This window comes from Magnolia sinica, chromosome 13 (assembly GCF_029962835.1).
Source record: "Magnolia sinica isolate HGM2019 chromosome 13, MsV1, whole genome shotgun sequence".
Taxonomy (NCBI): Eukaryota; Viridiplantae; Streptophyta; class Magnoliopsida; order Magnoliales; family Magnoliaceae; genus Magnolia; species Magnolia sinica.
Window position 1 is genome coordinate 81370597 of NC_080585.1, and position 21579 is coordinate 81392175.

General features: G+C 38.4%; 1 protein-coding gene across 12 annotated transcripts in view; it reads right to left on the reverse strand.

Moving 5' to 3' along the window:
- Nucleotides 1-7606: 7606 nt before the first annotated feature.
- The window catches only part of LOC131223914 (probable protein phosphatase 2C 1), a 32323-nt gene continuing 18350 nt past the window's right edge, over nt 7607-21579 (reverse strand). For 8 of the 12 annotated variants that reach the window (XM_058219483.1, XM_058219486.1, XM_058219488.1 and 5 more), the window contains 6 exons: nt 19483-19562; nt 19269-19366; nt 12923-13046; nt 12753-12835; nt 7938-7986; nt 7607-7825 (listed from right to left, as the gene is read on the reverse strand). In XM_058219483.1, coding sequence (XP_058075466.1) covers nt 7773-7825; nt 7938-7986; nt 12753-12835; nt 12923-13046; nt 19269-19366; nt 19483-19562 — 487 coding nt within the window. In that variant the 3' untranslated portion in view covers nt 7607-7772. Of the gene's footprint in view, nt 7826-7937; nt 7987-12752; nt 12836-12922; nt 13047-19268; nt 19367-19482; nt 19563-20383; nt 20738-21579 lie in introns of those variants that run through there. The other 4 variants (XM_058219493.1, XR_009160762.1, XM_058219484.1 and 1 more) reach the window with 4 other exon arrangements.

Consider the following 21579-nt stretch of genomic DNA (forward strand, 5'->3'; position numbering starts at 1 on the left):
TATCCGAAAGCCCACATGAAGGATCCACAAGCCTAGTGAGAGGCTCTCATGGCCTTAGGAAGGATATAGAATGAGCATAAAAAGAAGAGCTCGTGGACACATCTACCTACTTTTATATCTACCTTACTTTCATGTATATCTTACTTTTCCTAGTCTAGTTCGCCACTGCCCAGTGGCTCTCGATGCAGTACATTTATCTTAGGAGTAGGCTAAATATCTACAAATTTAAGTTGCCGGATCACTATGTTCATCTGAGTTTCAATTCAGTTGTTCATACTCTGATCATATCATGTTGACCACCTGCCTTGACCGTCTGTTCCAATAGATGCATCAGGTATTTATTTTGTTTCTCACTTTTATTTATATACAGTTGTAGAGAACGGCAGTTGTAACATGGAAACAATATTAATAAAATCGATCATGTTTAGTCTAGCTTATATTCCTTTATGTGCAAATCTTCCATTCTGATTGAGAAATACCATACTAAAGTACTGGTGTAATAAAAAATAAAAATAAAAAAAATCTTAAACTGGCTGATTTTGCATCTGCCGATATAAGGAAGAAAGAACTCATCCGTGAGGGTTAACCCCTACCCTTGCATAAATCGCCCGAGTACAGAGCGCAATCCAGTCTCCAATCTGTCCATCTCAGCGTAGGGGCACCAACAATTCAATCAACAAAAGAAAACTTTAAGTTAGGCAGACTCTGGCATGCCCTCACAATCACACATGCATACATACATCTGATCTGGGCCCTCGGTCACACGAGCTGCCCTAACTGGCTGAATTGAGGGCAACACATAAAATTCTAAATAAAAGTTTCAATATACATTCACAAAAACTGGATAATTGGAGTGCAAAAGCATCATAAGTGCATATTAAGAACAGGGTCATTGAAGGCTACCAATATATCTTTGGGGCGAATTAACATAAAATAAACAACTTGGACAAATTACCCATGACAATTGTCATTGACCACTAAAGTCTTGACACTCAATCTCATCATGCATAACATAGAATTGAGTAGTTGAGGGCACTACGGACTGAAAAACAGTTCATACAAAATGCATTGACAATGTAAAAAAATAATAATTGTGGTAGCCAGTGGTCCTTGCAAACACTAGAAAATGTTTGGAATATACCCAATAAATATGGGGAATAATACAACATGCTAGTTGTAGCTAAAGCTTCTCAAGAACTGGTATATACAACGCCCCTAGGTAATGAGAGTTTGGCTCAACCGGTAGTGAGTCTTATCCCTCGTCTCTTAAACAAGTAGAGGCAACAATGTTTCCATTCATCATTAGACACCAGCGATCAGTGGGAGGCAATAAGTAGAAATGATCACATACAATCAATAGTAGGGTAACTTATCATAAGATCGAGCTTGTTTGAGGCCGCTATAACATCTGTGTGGCAACCAAATAGTGCATCAATTGCGACTGTGTGTTCCCCTCGTATTAGGCCAGGATCCTACAAATCAACCCAATTTGAAACAATCTAAAATCATATCTAAAGCTTTGAAAATCATGTAAACCATTTATATAATGGAATTCATTGTGAATGAAGGGAAATTGCAAAACAATAATAATAATAATATTATTATTATTATTATTATTATTATTATTAAATATTATATTCAGACTATTTAGATCTTTGATCAAGTCACTGTGGGGTCAGGGCTGAGGCATTTTTAGCCTGTTAGGGTCAGTGCTTGGCTAGGGTGGACTAATTAAGGCAGGGCCAGCCCCATCCTGGCCATGTCCCAACCAATTGCCACCCTAAGTGGGGCAGACATGAATGATTTGGTTGACATACACAATAAAGTGGGCTCCCATAATTTTTGAGCTCTCATAATTTTTGAAATTGCGTTGATAGTCTAACATGACACCACATGCTATGCGTGGAAGCTTGGCAGAGCTTAGAATTATGACTAAATCCTAGAAGGTGGTAAATAGGACCACTTAAAAATATGTGCCAAATAAAAGTAATTAAAACTTAGGCTTTGAAGTCAACTGGGTCCAAGTAGATAGATTACAATAAATACAACTAATTGAGCAACTAGTCTATGAGGTGAGATATGAAATATCAATTGTGTGTGTTATGGATAAAATGGAGCTAAATAGATGTATGAGACAGATGAGCTGAGCAGCGAGACTTGGTGACTTTATATATTGCTTAAGGGTTGAAAAATCACCCTAACCTTCATTGTCGGCTACTTTCTACATCGGTCTCAGTTGTCACTTTGGCCCTCGACCCAACCTCAGGTACTAACCTGACCTCAAGTACCAACCCGACCTCAAGTACCGACCCAACCTCAGGTACCGACCCGACCTCAGATGCTGATCTCGACCTTGGAATAAAAACATCCAGAGATAATCCCGCACCGTATATAAGCAGGACTGCTTAGTGAGATCTCAACTAAGGATCACATCAATCGAGGTGTAATTAGAGAAATATCTGAGAACATATTCACAATACAATACAGGTCCCTCCATTGTATCCAGCAAATCCACCTGGATATGCAAACAGCCCAGAAAGCTTATAAATACACTCACTGCCATAAGGAAAATGTATGCACAATTACCCCATCTTTCCTATTACACCTACTGCCTAACTTAGGCATCAGAGGGTCTCTGGCCACAATCAGCGCCCCCAGTGTCTTCTTGTTCACTGTTCCTGTACTGGTATCTAAGAGGCTCGTAGGAGGCGAAGTGGGCTCGACCAGGTTTGAGCATCAACAGTTTGGCGCTGTTGTGGGAACGATAACAAAGCCATTCGGAAGTTCCCATCGTATCAAAGTTACTCGCCCTCTTTCCCCCTCCACCCTATGATGGCTAAAGGAAAGAAGAAGGCCTTAGCCGCCATTATCGAACTGATCCCCATGCTGAAAGGATAGCCCGAAGATCTTCAAGCCCCACATTCAGATCATCACACTAACCCCCCGCCCCGTAGTGGTTGTGTAGAGATCTCGAGGGTCAACTCATCTCCTTAGAAAACCAATTCGATGCCTTGACCGACAACGTGGATCAGATAATATGGATATTTGAGCGGTAGTAGCCATTCCCCGACAAAGACGCGGAAGCAGGTGCAACAATCGAGTAGTCCTGACCTCCATAGGTACCTCATAATCCACATGCGATGAAAGACTGGCCAATACGATGCGTGCAGGCTCCCACACATACCGTGGATACAACTATGCTTGTTGAGTCTGACCTGCACCATACCCTAGAAAAGGAGACATGGCAAGGCCCCCGAAGTCATGGTGGAAAGCGAGGTCCCGTGGGAGGCAGAGCTCAAAGAGATCCGAGATCAGCTCAGTAATATTTAGCAGGCATGCCGAGCCAAAGACCTAGCCTCCGTCAAAGCCATGCTAGAAGAAACCGAGCCTCCTTTCACTGATGACATTATGAGATCCCAGCTCCCGTCCAGGTTTCGGATGCCTCACATCACTCCTTACTCTAGAACAGGAGACCTAACCGAGCATCTTGAGTCCTTTAGAGTCTAGATGGAGCTCCATGGTGCTTCTGAAGCCGCAATGTACGGGGTATTCTCCCTGACTTTGTTAGGAACTGCGCAGAAATGGTACAGACACCTGAAGCCAAAATCCAGCAGTTCCTTCACTCAACTTAGAAAGGATTTCATCACTCAGTTTATCGGTGGGAAAGACAGGAGAAAGCCATCAACACACCTCCTTATGATCACTCAGAGGGAGGACAAGCTACTAAGAGACTACATCATCCGTTTCAATGCTGAAGCTGTCCAGGTATATGGTTACTCCGAAAAGATAGATTTGTCCGCCACGATAGACAACATTAAACAAGGAAAGTTCTTCTCTATTAGTAAGAACCCCCCGATTACCCTCACCGACCTATTTAACCAAGCTCAAAAATATTTTAACGCTAATGAGCTCTTCAGTTTATGAAGAGCTACTCGAGGAGGAAATAACTCGGATAAGGATAGGAAGCAAAAGGAAGAAGGGGAGCCTTCTGCCGCTAACTCTAAAAGAAAGGAGGACGACAACCAAAACCAAGGCCATCGTACCAATTGACGTCCAGAAAGTCGCTTTCACCAGTACACTCCCTTGAACACCACGCCAAAGCAGGTACTTAGGGTAGCTGGGATGAGCAAGGAAACATGATGATCGATCTAAACCACTGAACCGAGCTCAGTAATAAGGCTCATCGGCCAACCCAGACCTTGACCTCAGGTACTAAGGAACGTATCGACTAAGACATGAAGGCGTTACGAGGGACGTATCGACTAGAAAACATGGAGGGTAAGCTTTTACCTCACCCATGGAACGTCGAGCATCTAAAGATCTACTAACCATGAGGGACTCCGATATGTTAAAAGACTATGCTCGACTGATTGCCTTGGTAGAAGCTACTCGTGCTCAACTATGAGAAACTTCTCTCAGTTAAAGGGAATAAGGTTCTCCCCTTTATTTTTACTATTTTATCTACCGTTTTTATCGACATGCTCAACTATGAGTGACCTCTCTTAGTTAAAGGGGCGAATGTGCTCCTTCTCGTTCTTACGGTTTTTCCTACTATACTCATGACTTACACGTTTGACTATAAGGAACCTCCCTCAGTCAAAGGGAAGAAGGTTCTTTTCTTCATTTCTACTACTTAGTCTACTATATGTGGAACCTCCCCCAATTGAAGTAAAAAGGTTCATCGTTCTTAATCTTTTGTCTACTAGCTATGCGACCTAAAAACCTATATGCTTAGCTATCGTATCTACTAAGGCATCATACACAACTACCCACACATAAAGGCAAAATGACGCTTGCCATTCTGTGCATGACTCCTCATACGAAGATACTGTCATAATATCCTCCTCGATCACCGTAGCGGGTGTCGTTCCTTTTCAATTTCCACATTAACTATTAGACAATAAAATCGAGTAACACACATGGAACGAGCTGACCTTCTCTAGTTAAAGAATCAAGACTACCCGCTCATACATTAATTCAAAAGTTACTTCTCGAGCTCATAAAGTATAGAGATTAGAAGTAGGAGGGCCACTGTTATGGGTAAAATGGAGCTAAACAGATGTATGAGACAGATGAGCCGAGCAGCGAGACTCAGTGACTTTATATATTGCTTGAGGGTCGGAAAATCACCCCGACCTTTGGTGTGGGCTACTTTTTAGTTCGGCCTCAATTGTCACTTTGACCCCTGACCCAATCTCAGGTACCGACCTCGACCTCGACCTCAACCTCAAAATAGAAGCATTTAAAGAGAATCCTGCACCGTATATAGACGGGACTGACTGGTGAGATCTCAGCCGAGGATCACACCAATCAAGGCGTAATCGGAGAAATATTTGAGAACAAATTCATACTACAATACGGGTCCCTCCAACGTATCCACCAAATTCACTCGGATACGCAAACAACCCAAAAAGCTTATAAATACACTCACTGCCATAAGGAATATGTATGCACAATTACCCCATCTTTCCTACTATGCCTACTGCCTTACTTAGGCATCGGAGTGTCTCCGACCACAATCGGCACTCCTGTGTCTTCTTGTTCATTGTTCATGTATAGGTATCTAAGAGGCTCGTAAGAGGCAAAGTGGGATCAACCAGGTTTGAGCATCAACAGTGTGTAGCAAATGAAGTGAATATCATACAATCTATTCATGCATCCGTAATGAACAATTCAAACAAAAGCATAATAGAAATACATCTACATAAGCAATCACAAACATAAATAAAATCTCGAAGATTTTAAATAGGTTCACATCTAACTTTTACAATAGTTTTACAGGTTATCCACAAACCTACACGTACACACCCATATCAGTGACGGTCCTACACAAAGACCTACAAAAAGAATCTTTTCATACTTTTAAGCTTGTTGATGTGTAAAACTAGTATCAAGAGATACTAGCACTAGTACCAATAATTGCCTGCTCACCGAGGGAGACTAGAGCAAATGAAAAAAAAAAAAGGGTTTTCTACTGTTTGAGCAGTCTGGGTTGTCCTTGACAACAAAGAAAATAATAAGATTCAAATAATTATTAATCTTTTCCATAATTAAATTCTCATGCATAAAATTCATTGTAACCGTTGTGAGAGGAATATGGATTTCCCTCTCTACCAAACAAGACCTTCAAAAATAGGATCTATGAGAATCTACGTGCCAATAAAGCAATGCTCGTGGGATCTATGGGAATCCATGATTGGAATATGTAGACTCCAAGGAAACAAAAGAAAAACAATAATAATTACCTAATAATGATTTTCATGAGAATTATTGAAACATGAGTTTCAATTTTAGAATTCATGTTTAGATAGCAATAGGAAATATTATATTACTGTTGATGCAATGTGTCTGGTTCGTCCTCCTGAACCCTTGTATGCCTGCACAGGAAGAGGACAAAGGAGACCCTAGCTTGAGCAGGGGACCCTCCGATGCCAAAGTCAGGCCTGGACTCGGGGTCTCAAAGTATTGAAAGGTTTTTAGAGGGAATTTGTTTCGTACCTCTCAAGGTGACAGGGGTCCTCCTTTTATAGCTGCTGGGGCATTTAATCGTACGAGGATTCTCTTCCTGGTATTGTGCGCGAGATCTTCTCCTGGGATCATGGGATCTTCGCTTCGGGGTCGGAGATCTTATCCCAAGATATCCGGGATGAGATCTGACCTAGCGACGGTCGGTCTTGCAAGGTGGTCCGCCCGACACATGCCCGGAACGCTGATAAGTCGTCCGAACCGACTCAACCATTGTCTCGGTTTAGCGAACCATGCCTCGGATTTGACACATCCTTCGGTGACCCGAGGTATTAAGTCCGAGTCCCGAGGCATTAAGTCCGAATTTTCGGACTTGTATTTTTGCCCCCAACAACTCTCACAACAGTCATTTAGTTTTTTGTACCAAAATCAAAAATAGGGAAAACTGTAATAGCTCTTTTCGAGAATCGATCTTCTTTGCTATCCAAGCAATACAAATAGTCACTTCAAAAGAAAACCCTTTTCCATCGTTTGGCATGAGATCTCTGGTACCCAGTCACGGCCGAAAGGTTTTTTATACAGCAAAACTAAATGGTGATGGATACAATCCAACTGCCAATACAGGGTCAAGAAAAGCGACATGAGATCAAGATCCATCTCCATATGCGAAGGGGACACCAAGTTCATCCCCTTAGATTCAAGGGCATAAATGGATTGTCATTGAAGGACCACACACGACCGAAGGACCAGATCGAACATTTAATAATAATAATAATATGGATCAGCAAAATGGGAATCTTCTATATCGTCTCGTTTTCCTTTCTCGTATCAACTTTCCTTGCGGGGATGGAATTACAAATTGGGAATATAGTGGAATCTTCTCTCTTCCGTTTGCTTTGAAAGGACTCTTCATGTTATTTCCCTCCAAGCAAAGAGGTCAGGTGCATGACTAATGAACCATACATGTGAACCAGGGGCTCGCTGGCACGTGAAGCCTACTCACATCATGGCCACCATGAAGTCCATGAGCATAGATGCACACCAATCTGATGGACCTGATGGTTCAAGATTGCACCATCATCCTTTCCTTAGTTGGACTTAAAAAGGAACATAACTGAAATTTGAGGAGCCTTTGTCACCGTGAATACTGAAACATCATTATATTTTGTCATTTCCTCTTTTATTAAACTGAATATAGCTTATACGGCTCAATTATGTACCCAAACGTAGCCTCAAGAATTCCAAAACAGACCCAACTTGAATCTTCCCTTTTTCATTTTCAGCTCTGTTAAGAATATATGATCATCTCAAGTACTTACTACATGGCCCACTATCACGGTGATATCATCTAGCTTCCCACCTGCCAATAATAGACTAAAGTTAAATATGTGTGAACATAAATGTACATTCATGATAATTCATTTTAAGTGAAAAAGGATCTGTAATTGTATCAGGAATGAGAAAAGTCAAGCCTGTTAGTTTCATTCCAACAACTTTCTTCCAAAGTGGAACATCAAAACCCTGCAGAGGAATAATATCAAGATTACAGTTCATTATTATCAGGACAAAGTAGATGCTCTTGCAGACATGCAATGTACTCCAAGAATACTTGCTATTTATTTAATTCATGTTTCTTTCTATTAAAAAAAAAGAAAAAAGAAAAAGAAAAAAAGAAAAGAAAAAAAGAAACATGGTTTGACAAGTGGCAAGTGATGTTGGATGAAGAGTAGGTCATGAGATAGAGGCCTCTCACTCAAAGTGAGCTTCGTTGGGAGATATATGTCATAGGATCGAATTCCGTGACTGGCAAACTATCCTTTTACTGAAAATTTTGCCTCTGGAAGTCAATACTTACCTTGAATAGCAGAGAGTAAATCAAGTCCTTAGATTGAGAGGAGGATGGACGTTGCAAGCTACGTAAGGAAACTCCTCTTACGTGAGTGGGTGAGTGGATTTATAGAGAGAGAGAGAGAGAGAGAGAGAGAGAGAGAGGTGGACGTGATCATGTAAGTGGCTTTCTCATTTTCTTTTCTTTTTTTTGAATTAGTCAATCTATGAACGATATGATGCTGAATGACTAAACCATCTTCTATGGGCCATTTTATTAGAGGATTATCTATTTTGAAATCCTTTTACACCATTCCAACTTGAGGCTCATGATCGACGTCCAAGACACATGTACAGTTGGATCTGATCATCCCTGGATCATTTTATTATTATTGTTTTCCGAAATGATATGATGAGCAAGTATCCTTGAAGGATCCTCACATTTGGAAACTGATTTGGACAATGGATGAATTCAGAAAGTGACGCCCAATCAAGGGCCAATGGATGGTCAGACTTGAACCAAACAAATTGACTGCTTAGTGGACTGTTTTGGATCTCGAGAAAATGACGTCTAAGGATGGTTAGAGGCTGAAAACGGATCAGTTTTAAATCAGCTTTATACCTTAAAATAATCTGATCTCCACGGTATGACTTATCCAATGTATCAACGGAAGCATGGTTTCTTAAAAACTGTTGGAATGATTGAATGGGACAGATTTAAAGAAGCCACTATATATATATGGATCGGTGATCAAATTTGGACCATTGGGACGACCCATTAAGGTCAACCACAATCAAAGATGTGTGGATAGCCACAATAAAAATTGTGTAGATGACAAAGAGGAAAACCATACCCAACAGCATTGAATTCATAAAATGGACCAGATCTCATCATCTATCTCCATTTTGTGATCTTCCTTGGTTTAAAGAAGGAGATATTAATCCCTATCTAATCAAAAGAATAGTCTTTGAATTAAAATTACAATGTGTACAGTTAATGAGGTTAGATTATCTATTCATCTGATTTGTAATATAGGAAGGGTAGAATATCTATTCGTGTGATTTGTGAATACAGGAAAATCATTGCTTTGCTGTTGTAACTGTTAGATGTGACTCTTAAATCTATTCATGTATAGAATTACTAAAATGTATCTTTTTTGCTTTTATGATTCAGCAATATATGCCTACTTTATATCTTAGCTTACAACCAGACACGTTGATGGGATAAACTGGAAAACTTGGATTTTTTGAAATTTGATTCAGACTGAGATGGGACACATCTAACCATGGGAAGGATTCACCTTAAAAACCTTATGTTTGGTCAGCCATGAGAAGCCAATCATTGTTTGTCAAAGGGCTCTATGTGTTAAACAGCCCAATAATCATCAATTGGGCCAAATTGAAAAAAAAAAAAAAAAGAAAAAGAAAAAAAGGGGCCATTTCTTGGTTAATGTGGGACCCATTATTAGTACTAAGGAACTTTTTGAAAATCAATTTCGGGTCTGGGAAGAATTTTGCCTCTATTGTGGGCCTATCCAAACTATTGAAACTTTTAAACTAAAAACCTTGTTTTTCCTCGAGATTGGGTGACTTTTTGAGAACTATTGTGGGTCCCATTTCAAATGGTGTATCTGGAAAATTTGATTCCATATAGATCAGAAAATGAGAGTTCATGTCACTATTTAGTTGGCCCAAGTCATGCCACAATTTATTTCATGTACTTTGGGCCTATCCTTGGAAGTGGGCCCAAAAGACTATAAAGGGCTGGAATGGAACCCACTAACGTTCTTATAATCACGGATGGGAAATTGGAACACTTGATAGAAAAATCCTCTATTATACTTTAGTTGGATCACTAAACATAGAATTATTGATTCATACTTGTGGTGGCGATGTCGGACGTATAGTAGGCATTTACATTTTATGTATCCACATCAAATTTTGATTTTGGGACGCTAAGGTGTGCCTCTTTCATTAGAGTATTTGAAAATAAAGGTGATTTTGTCCGGCCTACAATCAAGCCCATTACATCTGCATGTGGGCTATCTTGGGTCTACAATCTAACACCGGCCAAATGAATTTAAGCCTGATTAAGGCCTATTAGTACACCAACAATCACAAGTAGGTATGGATGGAAATAGAACCCTATGTTTGTTATGGTTACTAGAAAAGTGTGTGTGCTTTACCTTGGGGGTCTAGAGTAGTGGGTTGGGTTTCCAAATGGACTTCGAAGGAAAAGATATTCCTAAGAAGCACATGAGGAATGGAAATTCATCTAAAGGTGAATGAGATTTGTACAATGAAAATTGGGCCATTAGAATTATGGGTCACCTGAAATAGCAAAACTCATTAAAAACCCAAAACGTTAACATAGGACCCTAATGCCTAAATTGTGATTTTTTTTTTTCTCTTGATATTAACCTGTCATGTGCTACTAACGTTAAATTAGAGAGTGGAAATTTAAAACTCTGGAAGTAGACTTGGACCCCAATACCCTACGACTTGACCTAGGTGGACCTCAAACATGGATGGTCTAGGCATAAATCAAACCAAAAAGTAGAACCCTAAGATCATACCCATGGACCGTCGGTGCATTTGGACAAACCTAAGTTAGGTAAGAGGGCCGAGGGGCAAACCAAGATCTATAATTAAGCAGTGGCATTCCCAAATTAGGAAAGTTATTTATGAAATGTTTCCTAAATTAGTATGAAGGAAATGGAACAAAAAGATAGGAAACGTAAGTTAGCTGTCACTTGAAAGATGGTAAAAAAGGATCGTTGGCGAGAAGTGTATGGAAAGGACCTTGACGGGCGTACTCTATACGCCTGTGGAACTATATTGGCAAGTGGTTCTAAATCAAAGACATATGAAGTATTTTGGTTAATTTTACTAAAGTTATTTTTAAAATCCTTGTTTTAAACCATTCATGATAGATGATGTATTTTGGAATGTTCTTATATTTGAACTATTATTGGCAATTGCGCTATTTTTGAAAATATCATACTTGGAAAGTTCCAATTTTTGAATGTTTTTGGGAAAGTATTTCATGTATACAAATTGGAGAGATGGTGAGGATTGATTTCAATAGAGAGATGGTGAGGATTAATTTCAATAGAGAAATGGTGAGTGATGGTGAGGACTATGATATGACACTGAATTATTGAATGGCTAAGAGGGATACTTGTATGAAAAGAATGGTAATGAGGACCGTGTGTCCATTTGAGTGATTGATTCCTTGGAATTCAGTGTGGCCAGGATGAAGGCACTTGTTTGTTCAATTGGAAATGAGTGGTTTTGTTGAGTGATTATTGGGCCATATGTTGGCTTTTTATCGAGTGATTATTATGCTAGGAGATGGCTTTGCTAAATGTATATTTATGCTATGTGTTGGCAATGCTGAGTGATGAGTTGTATTGAGTGCACTGAGTAATGAGTGAGAAGTTTATTAAACTAGCCAGGAAATTGTTCCTATTTTTCTGAAATCAGAATTCTATATTTTTAGTTCTGAATATTTCTCTAAGCTTTTCCTAAAAAAAATTGATATTGCAAAACTATTGATTTGATTATGTGAAACTGGTCGGACAAGGAAGATAGCTTGGACCCTATGCTTTTGGATGGAAAATGAAATAGACAAATTGCTATTTGATATTATCTTATGTTATGTTGAGATGGATATTTAAAATAATGATGGATGATGATATTATTAATCTCAGATGGTTATTTTTTATATTTTAAGATTTGGATGTGAATGTATTTCATAAACTTGTCATGGATATGTGATGAATGTAATTTAACCTGAGTCATGGCTCTGAACTTGAGGCTAGGGTTAGTGTTAACCATGGTTTCGGATTTGGGGTCGTGATAGAGAGAAGAGAGAGAATGGCAGAAAAGCAGCCTCTCTATTTTAGTATTAGAGCTTTCATAATAAAAGCAAAAGTACAATAATATCCCTGCATACTTGTCACACAAGTAAATTCCATGGGCTTAAACTCTATTCGAACACATATGTCAGCCCAATAATAATGAGAAACCAAATGTGAGACCATCACAGTCCACCCGTCAGATCATTAGGTCCATCAACAAAGCATATTTGAATGATGAAACAAATTGAATATCATTGTTCATCAGGTAGGTGCCGACATGTGCTCCCTCCACAAATCAGATAACAAAAGATGGTTTCTACATTCAAGATACCTGTGGCCCATCCGATGAGCCAACAGGCCTGATTTTTGGGAGAAGACACATTCATGATTGGGCCTGCCTGAAGAACACTAGCGTTTCACTCACATTCCGTACTCTCACACTTCAGCCAAAAGGAGAAGCATGTATCTACTTCCACATTTTTCTTGTATTGCAGCCCGCAAACCAACTATTTATGTGAATTCTAAGTAAAGAAATTGAAGAGTACAAATGAAATGAATGGCCTGGATGACAACTGATTAAATGTTTCTATGCCATACCCGACTTCTGGCCTCCAAGGAGTAGGGAGAGTCAAAATTGATGTCCTTCGAGTGATTGCTAGCTAGTTCTGCCAATGCCTTTGCTACAAAAGAAGTCCAGTATTAGTTAAGAGGGAAATAGATGAATGAATGTCCAAATGATATGTGCAAAGTTGAATGAAGAAACCAACCACCCTCGGAAGCATCTCTAAATCTAGAGATTGTAGAAACTATTTCATTGTCAAAAACATTGTCGAATAGTCCGTCTGAACCCATAACAATAGTGTCTCCCTCCATTAGTTGCACACTACAAACCTGTCCTCAGAAAGAACATATATGTCACTAGAAGAAGCATTCAAAACAATTAGATCTATACCAACTAATAGTTGTGACATTGATGATAAAGAATTCCCTACAGGTGCAACCACAACCAAGAAACCCATGTTCAGATTTTTGCCCAATGGATTTGGACAGTTTATCTTTTTTTCTTCTTACCATCCCGTTGTGGCCACTAATTGTACTTTAGGATATTTTCAAAAGCGTGATTTCTGAGCTATACTGCATCCACAATGGAAGCCATGTCTTGGACAGTCTGGATTCTCGTACACATGCCCATTCAAGTCACCACCATTTAACACAGCTGTGCTAACATGCACCAAAATCTAGGATTCTCGTACACATGCCCATGCAAGAAGCCTAGCTAGTTCCTGAAGATGTATGCAGAAAGACTAAGTCGAGGACTGATTTGCATGTGAAGAATGAGGAAAGAGAAGAAAAGAGCAAGCATTAGAAGGCATGATAGGAGTATAGAAGACTGCTGCCAGGAGCGTTCTTGAATACTGCAGAATGCGATAAACTGTCTCAAGGTTATAATGACAAGGAGATTGAATAAACTAGCTAACAAGACCAACAGTATAGCTGATATCTGGCTGAGTGATGATCAGGAAACCTGACCAACAAGACGATACATTCCCAGAATATCAATTTCTTTAGATTGGTGATCATGAAGTTTATGATTTACTTCAATGGGTGTATCTGCAGGATGTACGCTAAGAAGACCATACTCAGAGAGAAGATCCAATATATATTTTTGTTGAGATTGGAAGATTCGTTGTCTGAATCAAGCAACTTCAATACCAAAAAATAGTTGAGTCAAGTGTTGGGTTTTGTGCCCTTGAAACCTAATCTGTACCCTTCTTAGGCTATCATTACTACCACCTGTGATTACTAAAGCAACATGATCATTGATAAGACAGAAAAGAGTACTTGCTACTCATCGTAAAGGTTGTGCTTAAAAGCACAATATGGTTTAATGGAAACCATTAAGTTCCTCATGGATATTGTGTTGGGCCAAGTGCCTAAGCCAATGGCACAGGAGAGATTTAGCTCCAAGGACCTTATCCATGAAAATAAGTGTTCACAACCATCCAATGCTTGGGCTAGCATATGTATACAGTTGCCATTTATTTTATTTTTATGTATATGGTTGTCGTGTGACTCGATGACTGCATTAGCAGTGTTACTTTGTTTCAGGAAATATGAGTTGATGACTCATATCAGTACATGAGTGTGTACAACTTGAAATTTAACACATTGAAAGTTGACACATTGAATGGCGGATCATGTGTGGAATGCTCCTAGGTTCCATATAAAAGCATACATTCACAAGCACCCTATCCTAACATACTTAAGACCTGAAGATTAATCATGGAGACTTGTTAACCATGCAGGTGGTTTTGATACATGTCGTGAATCTCATTCCCCAGGATAACATAGGCATATGGTTGGGTCACCTGGATGAAAGGGCATCCCATGATGATCCAACAAAGAATCCACAATAAGTAATCTTATTGTATGGATTATTTCACTATGGAAGATCACCAGGATTTACAAGACCAGTTAGTCATAAGCTCATGCAAATTTTTTAGTTAAAAGGTTTTGAATTAAATGATAGTTTAAGAAGTAACTTATAAAAAATGTAACGGAAAATCTTCATGTCTATCAAGTGGGATCCATGTTTAGGGCCTAGGCCCACATAATGGAAGGTTGATGATGTAGAAGGATGTAGGATAAGTGAAAAAGCTTAGAGAATCATCTTCTCCATAAAGGTATACTCTAAAACTAGAAAATCCATGTTTTGTGTCAATTATCATAGTGATTTCTTCTGTTTCTCCCTTCCAATTTAATTGCATCCGATCCTAGGGGTGCATGATTACATGCATAAGGGTTTTGAAACCCAACACAAGGTCTTTCATTTTAAAGGATGATGGGTGGAGCTCTTGCACAAGAGTTGTAGCTTTGAAGAATCAAGGAGAAGGAAAAGCTTAGAGGATCATTTTTTCCATAAACGTATGCTCTACAACTAAAAACCCCATGTTTCGTGTTGATTATCACAGTGATTTCTTCTTCTTCTTCTTCTTCTTCTTTTTACATTCCAATTTGATTGCATCCAATCTTGAGAGTGCATGAACATGCTAAGGTTTAGAAACCCAACATAAGATCTTTCATTTTTTAAGTATTATGGGTGGGGCTCTTGCATAAGAGTTGTAGCTTTGAAGAATCAACGAGAAGGTAAAGCTTGGAGGATCATCTTCTCCATAAAGGTATGCTCTAGAGCTATAAACCTCCCCCCCCTCCCCCCCATGTTTTTTCCTTGATTATCATGGTGATTTCTTCTTTTTCTCCCTTCCAATTTGATTGCATCCAATCCTGCGCATGAATGATTATATGCACAAGACTATAGAAACCCAACACCAAGATCCTTCACTTCAAAGGATGATGCCAAAATGATTTTACTTGATTAATTTCGTCGGCACTGTTTCCTGTGAGAATGATGCTGTTGACATAGATGACAAGAATAGTGGTGTGATCATTCTTTCATTTAAGAAAAACCAAATGGTCAAAACTGCCAAGTTTGTCAAACCAACCATGAGGAGATTGTTTGAGGCATAAAGTGATTTCTCAAGCTTGTAAAATTTCCCACTTTCCCCCTTAGGCCTGAATGCAGGTGGCAACATTATATAGATATCTTCATGAAGATCACAATAAAGTAAAGCATTTTTTACATCTATTTGAGCAAGCGGCCAGTCTTGGTGAGTAGCAATAGATTAAGAGAATTCAGTCAGAATCAGTGTTCGAAATATCGGTATCGTGTTACGTATCGCATTGTTGGGATACGGATATGTATCGATTATCACATGGGATATATTGGTTGTATTGTGTAATGTATCGCTGTTGTTGGAAACATGGGGAAACATTGGGAAATTAGCTGAATTTTTCGATGAAACTTCGGTGATTGTTAAAAAAGACATCAATATACACTTATAAATCAAAACATTACAAAAAACAAGTACACATAATAGGTTTTCTTTGTATGAGGTCCTAATCTATGCGTTGTCTAACTGAATTGATGCAAGTATATTCAATGTCTATTCATATAATTTAAAAATGTAAGAAGACGTGTGGAAACACACGCAATACATTCAAAAGCAAAAGAAGAATCACTAGATTAGGTTACAAACATTTTTAATGTGATGTTTGAACACGAAGATTGCAAACGATTTGCGAGAAATTGGAAAATTTTGAATTTTTTTTTTTTCAATTTTTCACAACTCGGCCATCTCCTCCAAATCTCGATTTTTCATGCAAAACATGAAAAATCATGAATTTGTAACAATTTGATACTAATTTAACATGAATTACAGAAAATAAGAGCATCAAAATTCGAAAATGCTCACTAGATCGAACATGTGGGATATATCGCACTAGTGTGTTTCGTATCGCACTGGTGGGATACAAGATATATCGTGGGATATATCGGCCGATGTCATCGATATTTAAAAAAATGGTCAGAATTAACTTAGCAACTAGAGCAAAGATCCCGCAGTCCACCCCATATTGTTGGGTAAATGCTTTGGCGACAAGGTGAGCTTTGTATCATTCAATTGAACCATCTGATTTATATTTGACCGTGAAAAACCCATTACACCCAATAACATGTTTTCCTAGGGAAAGCATGATCAGATCCCACGTATGTTGTTCCTGTAAGGCAGACAACTCTTCAAGCATAGTGGCTTTCCAATGAGGGTCAGCCAAGGCATCTAAAACCTTGGAGGGAAGAGAAATAGAAGAAAGACAATGTTGAAGAGACAAAATTACCAATGGGGTGAGAAGTGGAAGTCCTAGTTCCTGTTAGCAGGGTGATAGGAAGACTCAAATGTTCTGGATCAAAAGTTGAAGCTGGATGGAGATCAAAAGGCATCGTGGGCACTTTTTTATAATTAGAGACTTTTTTAGGGCTCAATCAAAGTTTTGATTTGTGACGCTTTTTTATGAAATGGACTAATTGTTTAATTAAACAAGTTGAACAATCTAACCTCCAATTTGTACACTTTAGTTGAAAATGGCTTAACCTTTTATTGTTTACCACTTTTTTCCTTGAAATGGGGCACTTTTTGTTGAAAAATAGTTTAACCTCTGATTGTTAGCACTACTTTGTTGAGATAGGACACTCTTTCCCCCCCCCCCCCCCCCCTTATTTTGTTTAAAAAACTTTTTTATTAGCAATTCTCAATAAACAATTTCAAAGAATTGTTTATTGAAAATTAATTTTAGATTTTCCAGAAGCAATCCCAAATGGGCCCTAAAAAATCATCCATTAATTAAGATGTTAAGTTGAGTCAACCAATCTAATTCTTGGATGATGACCTGTGGATGATGGGTTCTTGGATGATGACCTATCAATAGTGGGTTCTGCAATTTGGATGGTTAAGTTGAGTTAATCTATGCCACATGTACAATTTCTGGGCACCTATTACCAATCATCACGCCTTGATTTATTTTATTATATTTGTTTTTTTTTTTTTTTTGAGGATTAATGGAAATTTTTATTAAAGACCCACTTGCAAACAAGCGGGAAAATAATACAGCAGGAGGACAACTTGCAATCTTGAAAATTGGACAATCGTTTTTCCTTATTTATGTTTAACAAACTTGTTTTTTCTCACATAAGCAATTCTCGAAAATCATTTTTAGGCTTTCCAAAAGCAATGCCAAATGGGCCCTAAAAACAAATGTCCATTAATTAAGATGTTAAGATACGTTAACCAATCTAATTTTTGGATGATGACCTATAAAGAGTGGGTCCCACAATTTGGATGGTTGAGTTAATGTAGCCTATCATCAATCATCGCAGTTTGATTGTTAGCACTACTTCACTGAAATAGGACAATTGTCTTTTTTCTTATGTATGTTTAACAAACTTGCTTATTTTCACATAAGCAATTCTTGAAGATCAATTTTAGGCTTTCCAGAAGTAATGCCAAATGGGCCCTAGAAACAAATGCCTATTAATTAGACGATAAGATGAGTCAAAGATGTCCTACCAATAGTGGGTCCTGCAATTTGGATGGTTGAGGTCATGTATGCCACATGTACAACTTTTGAGCGCCTATTATCAGCCATCACACTCTGCAAAAGTATCAAACTACTCCCTCATGCATGGTACCATGCCTTAAGTGAATAGAGGCATCATACAATGCTCAGGCCAAGATTTTGTACATTACCATTTGGGCTTTCAATTTGTACAAGTGCACCCATGGTTTGGTAATCAAAATCATCAATATTTGAACCCCACTTTGGATGGATGTTGCACATAAAATTCATAGATGAAACTATTATAACGTTTTAATAGGTGTCCCAAAAATGTGGGCAGGAAAGACATATAGCAAGGGTTCAGAACTTCAGATTTGAACCAAAGTCAGTCCAAATGTTCTACAGCTAGGATCTTCCCATCTAGGGCATTTTTGGTGCAAGGACTGTCCAGGGTAAGTCCCATATCAAAGGTTTAGATCACTAATCCATGGGCCCTTGAACACACTGAGTTCAAATATAATCTAGAAAGTCTCTGCACAAGCATTCTAGAATACCTCAAGGGAATATATATCTATGAGGAAGTATCCAAATTTGTTGAACTTACCCAGTAAGCGTGCAAACTAAATCTGCGTAGGACTGTTTTGCCTTCTATTAAATACACCTTTTGAAGGGAAGTATAGGGTCTTGCGGAATGAGGGAGTGTTTATAATCATGATGCATGCAGTCCACACAAGCATGGCCCATGGATAGGCTAAGTTGTAGACATGGGATGGCCACAAAATTTACCAGATTGGAAGATCCTAGCCTTTCAATCTTTCATCTTTCTTCCCAGATCAAGTATGGTTGCTCTTCTTAACCACCTGTAAGCCATGGATAAAACACTAATGTTCTTCCAATAGAGAAAATTCTTGTGGATCAGCATCCCCCATCAACAGTGGGGCCCACGCATCAGATCATTGACGAAGATGACAGAACTACATGTTCCACTTGTACAGAGTCAGCACATCAGGACCTGATAATTCCTTTTCCTTAGCACTTGACATCTAATAAACAGTAAGAACTATTTGAAATAATGACAAAGAAAAAGTTTGCCTTATGATGGATATTTGGGAGAGCATACAGTAGGACAAGTTTGATGTGAGAACAATGAAAGGGAGTGTGTACCATGGCATCTTGGTAAGTTTGACCAACCACTTCAGAGCTCAACTGGTAAGGACAGTCAAAAGAATGTTCTTGTGGAGACGTAGAAAAAACAACTTGGCCTGAAAAGATAAAAGAAAACAAATAACATGAATGCTTTCAACGAACACTCATTAAGCACCCAACTGAAGAGAAAAAGCAAGTTTTGAAAATTAAACAAATTACAATATATCATTACCTTTCCGAAGAACTCTTAGTCCACAGTCTCCAACATTTGCAATTTTCAGAGTCCCATTCTTCTCCAGCATAGCAACAATTCTATTCAGAATGTGGCAAAAGAAATAAGCAAAAGTAGCAGAAGTCTTTGAGACATAAAAACAAATATATATTACCAAAAAAAAAAAAAAAAACGTTATAGGGGAAAATATAATCTAGAGTGCAGGGTGCACTACTGATGCAACTCTGGGTCATATCATGTATTTTGATCTCTTGAAGGGGATCTACCTCCAAATTTTCAATTATTTTTCATTGCTTAATAAGCAATATCACATCTAAAGTTCATAAGAAAAACAAATCAATAGTTCTCAACTCTAACCATGCTTACCTACTATCTCAACTTGCTAATAATAATCTTCACATAATAACCAATCAATCTAAACCCTAATAGTAATACATTTGAATAAGTCACGGCACTCCTAGAGTCGTAAATTAGGGAGATTCAAACAACTATACATTTCATGATAACTACGATATAGTTCTCCTTTTATTTATTTATTTACTCGTTTGTTTGGTATGATAACTCTAATCTACTGAGGCATGAGAACTACATCCCAACAGATGGAGTTTGCATTACTAGATGTATTGATGAGTGGATAAGTAGATGGATGGATTCAGCGATCGATTAAAAATAAGTCAATATGGATGTGTAGATCAGGCCCCGAAGATCAAGACAAATATTCAGAAGATCAAGGACAACATAGAGGAAATGTCTAGCCAAAATGTGGGATCCAATAAAAATTGTGTTGTACCCATTGGTGGGGCCTACTTTAACTTCCTACAAAACCAAAAGTGTCAACTATCACATTGAGGCTTTCTAACTTAAGCAAACAATTTCTAACTCAAGAATCCTTGGGATTGACCTTTGTAATAAGGTTTTCTAACATAAGAAAACAATTTCACTCGAGCATGGATTCTCGTCCTCATATTGTCCAAGCACAAGGTTCTCATCCGAAAAATCAGTACATTTGTCATAAGAAGCAGCTAGGTAGCGCTTAGGACTCTTAAGCACCGAGCATGGGGTCCATTGACATCAATGGTGGCCAAAGGGCTCGAAGTATCAGTATCACTACAAGTTTAGCTTGCCGGAGATACGGAAACAATATTGATATCGCCAATAACATCGCAATTTCTGGAAATGTGGGAAACATGGGGAAAAGAATGGAATTTTTCAATGAAACTTCAGGAGATGCTAAAATACACATATTTGCTTATTTAGGAATCAAAAAATTGCAAAACGAATGCATACATAATAAGTTTCCATTTAATAGGGCCTAAAAGTACCTGCTGTCATAAAAAATAATAAAATAATAAAATAATCAGTCCAATCATAACACAAAAGTCACTTAAATCTCATTAAACTAATTAACAAGCAAACAACCATGCATAATGCATCCATACACTATACATCCATGCATAAATAAGGATATAAATACAATACACATGCATGATAATCCAACCATCAATCCATCCATCCCATACAACCATCCAATTATCCCAACCATCCATCCAGACAAACATTTTTTAATAAATAGATTTTTTGCGATATCGATACATTGGCGATATTACCAAAATATTGCTGATACACAGGCGATTCAAGTGACACCTAGAATTTACATAGTCGAAAATATTGGCAATACATTGGAGATACAAGCGACACCTGAAATTTACATAGTTAAAAATATTGGTAATACATTGGTGATATCGGCGAGACTTAGCGATATATCACTAATACCTAGAATTTCTAATACTACTAGAGTTATCGATATTGCTACCGGTGTTATTGGCATCACCGGAGATAGGGATAATATCAGGGATAATATCATAATATCAAACATACTCTAAAAAATGGGCGGCGCAACTCTAGTTCTAGCCAGAATATGGATATAGATCTTATGGTTATGGTTATGGACCTCATGGATATGTGACGAGCGACTCCAGCAATCATTGTACACAATTATTCAACTATAGCCAGGACTACACTTACACGTACACACGAGGATATCTGGGGATGGCAATGAACAAATGTATTCAGGAGTTTCATATACACCCACCCCAT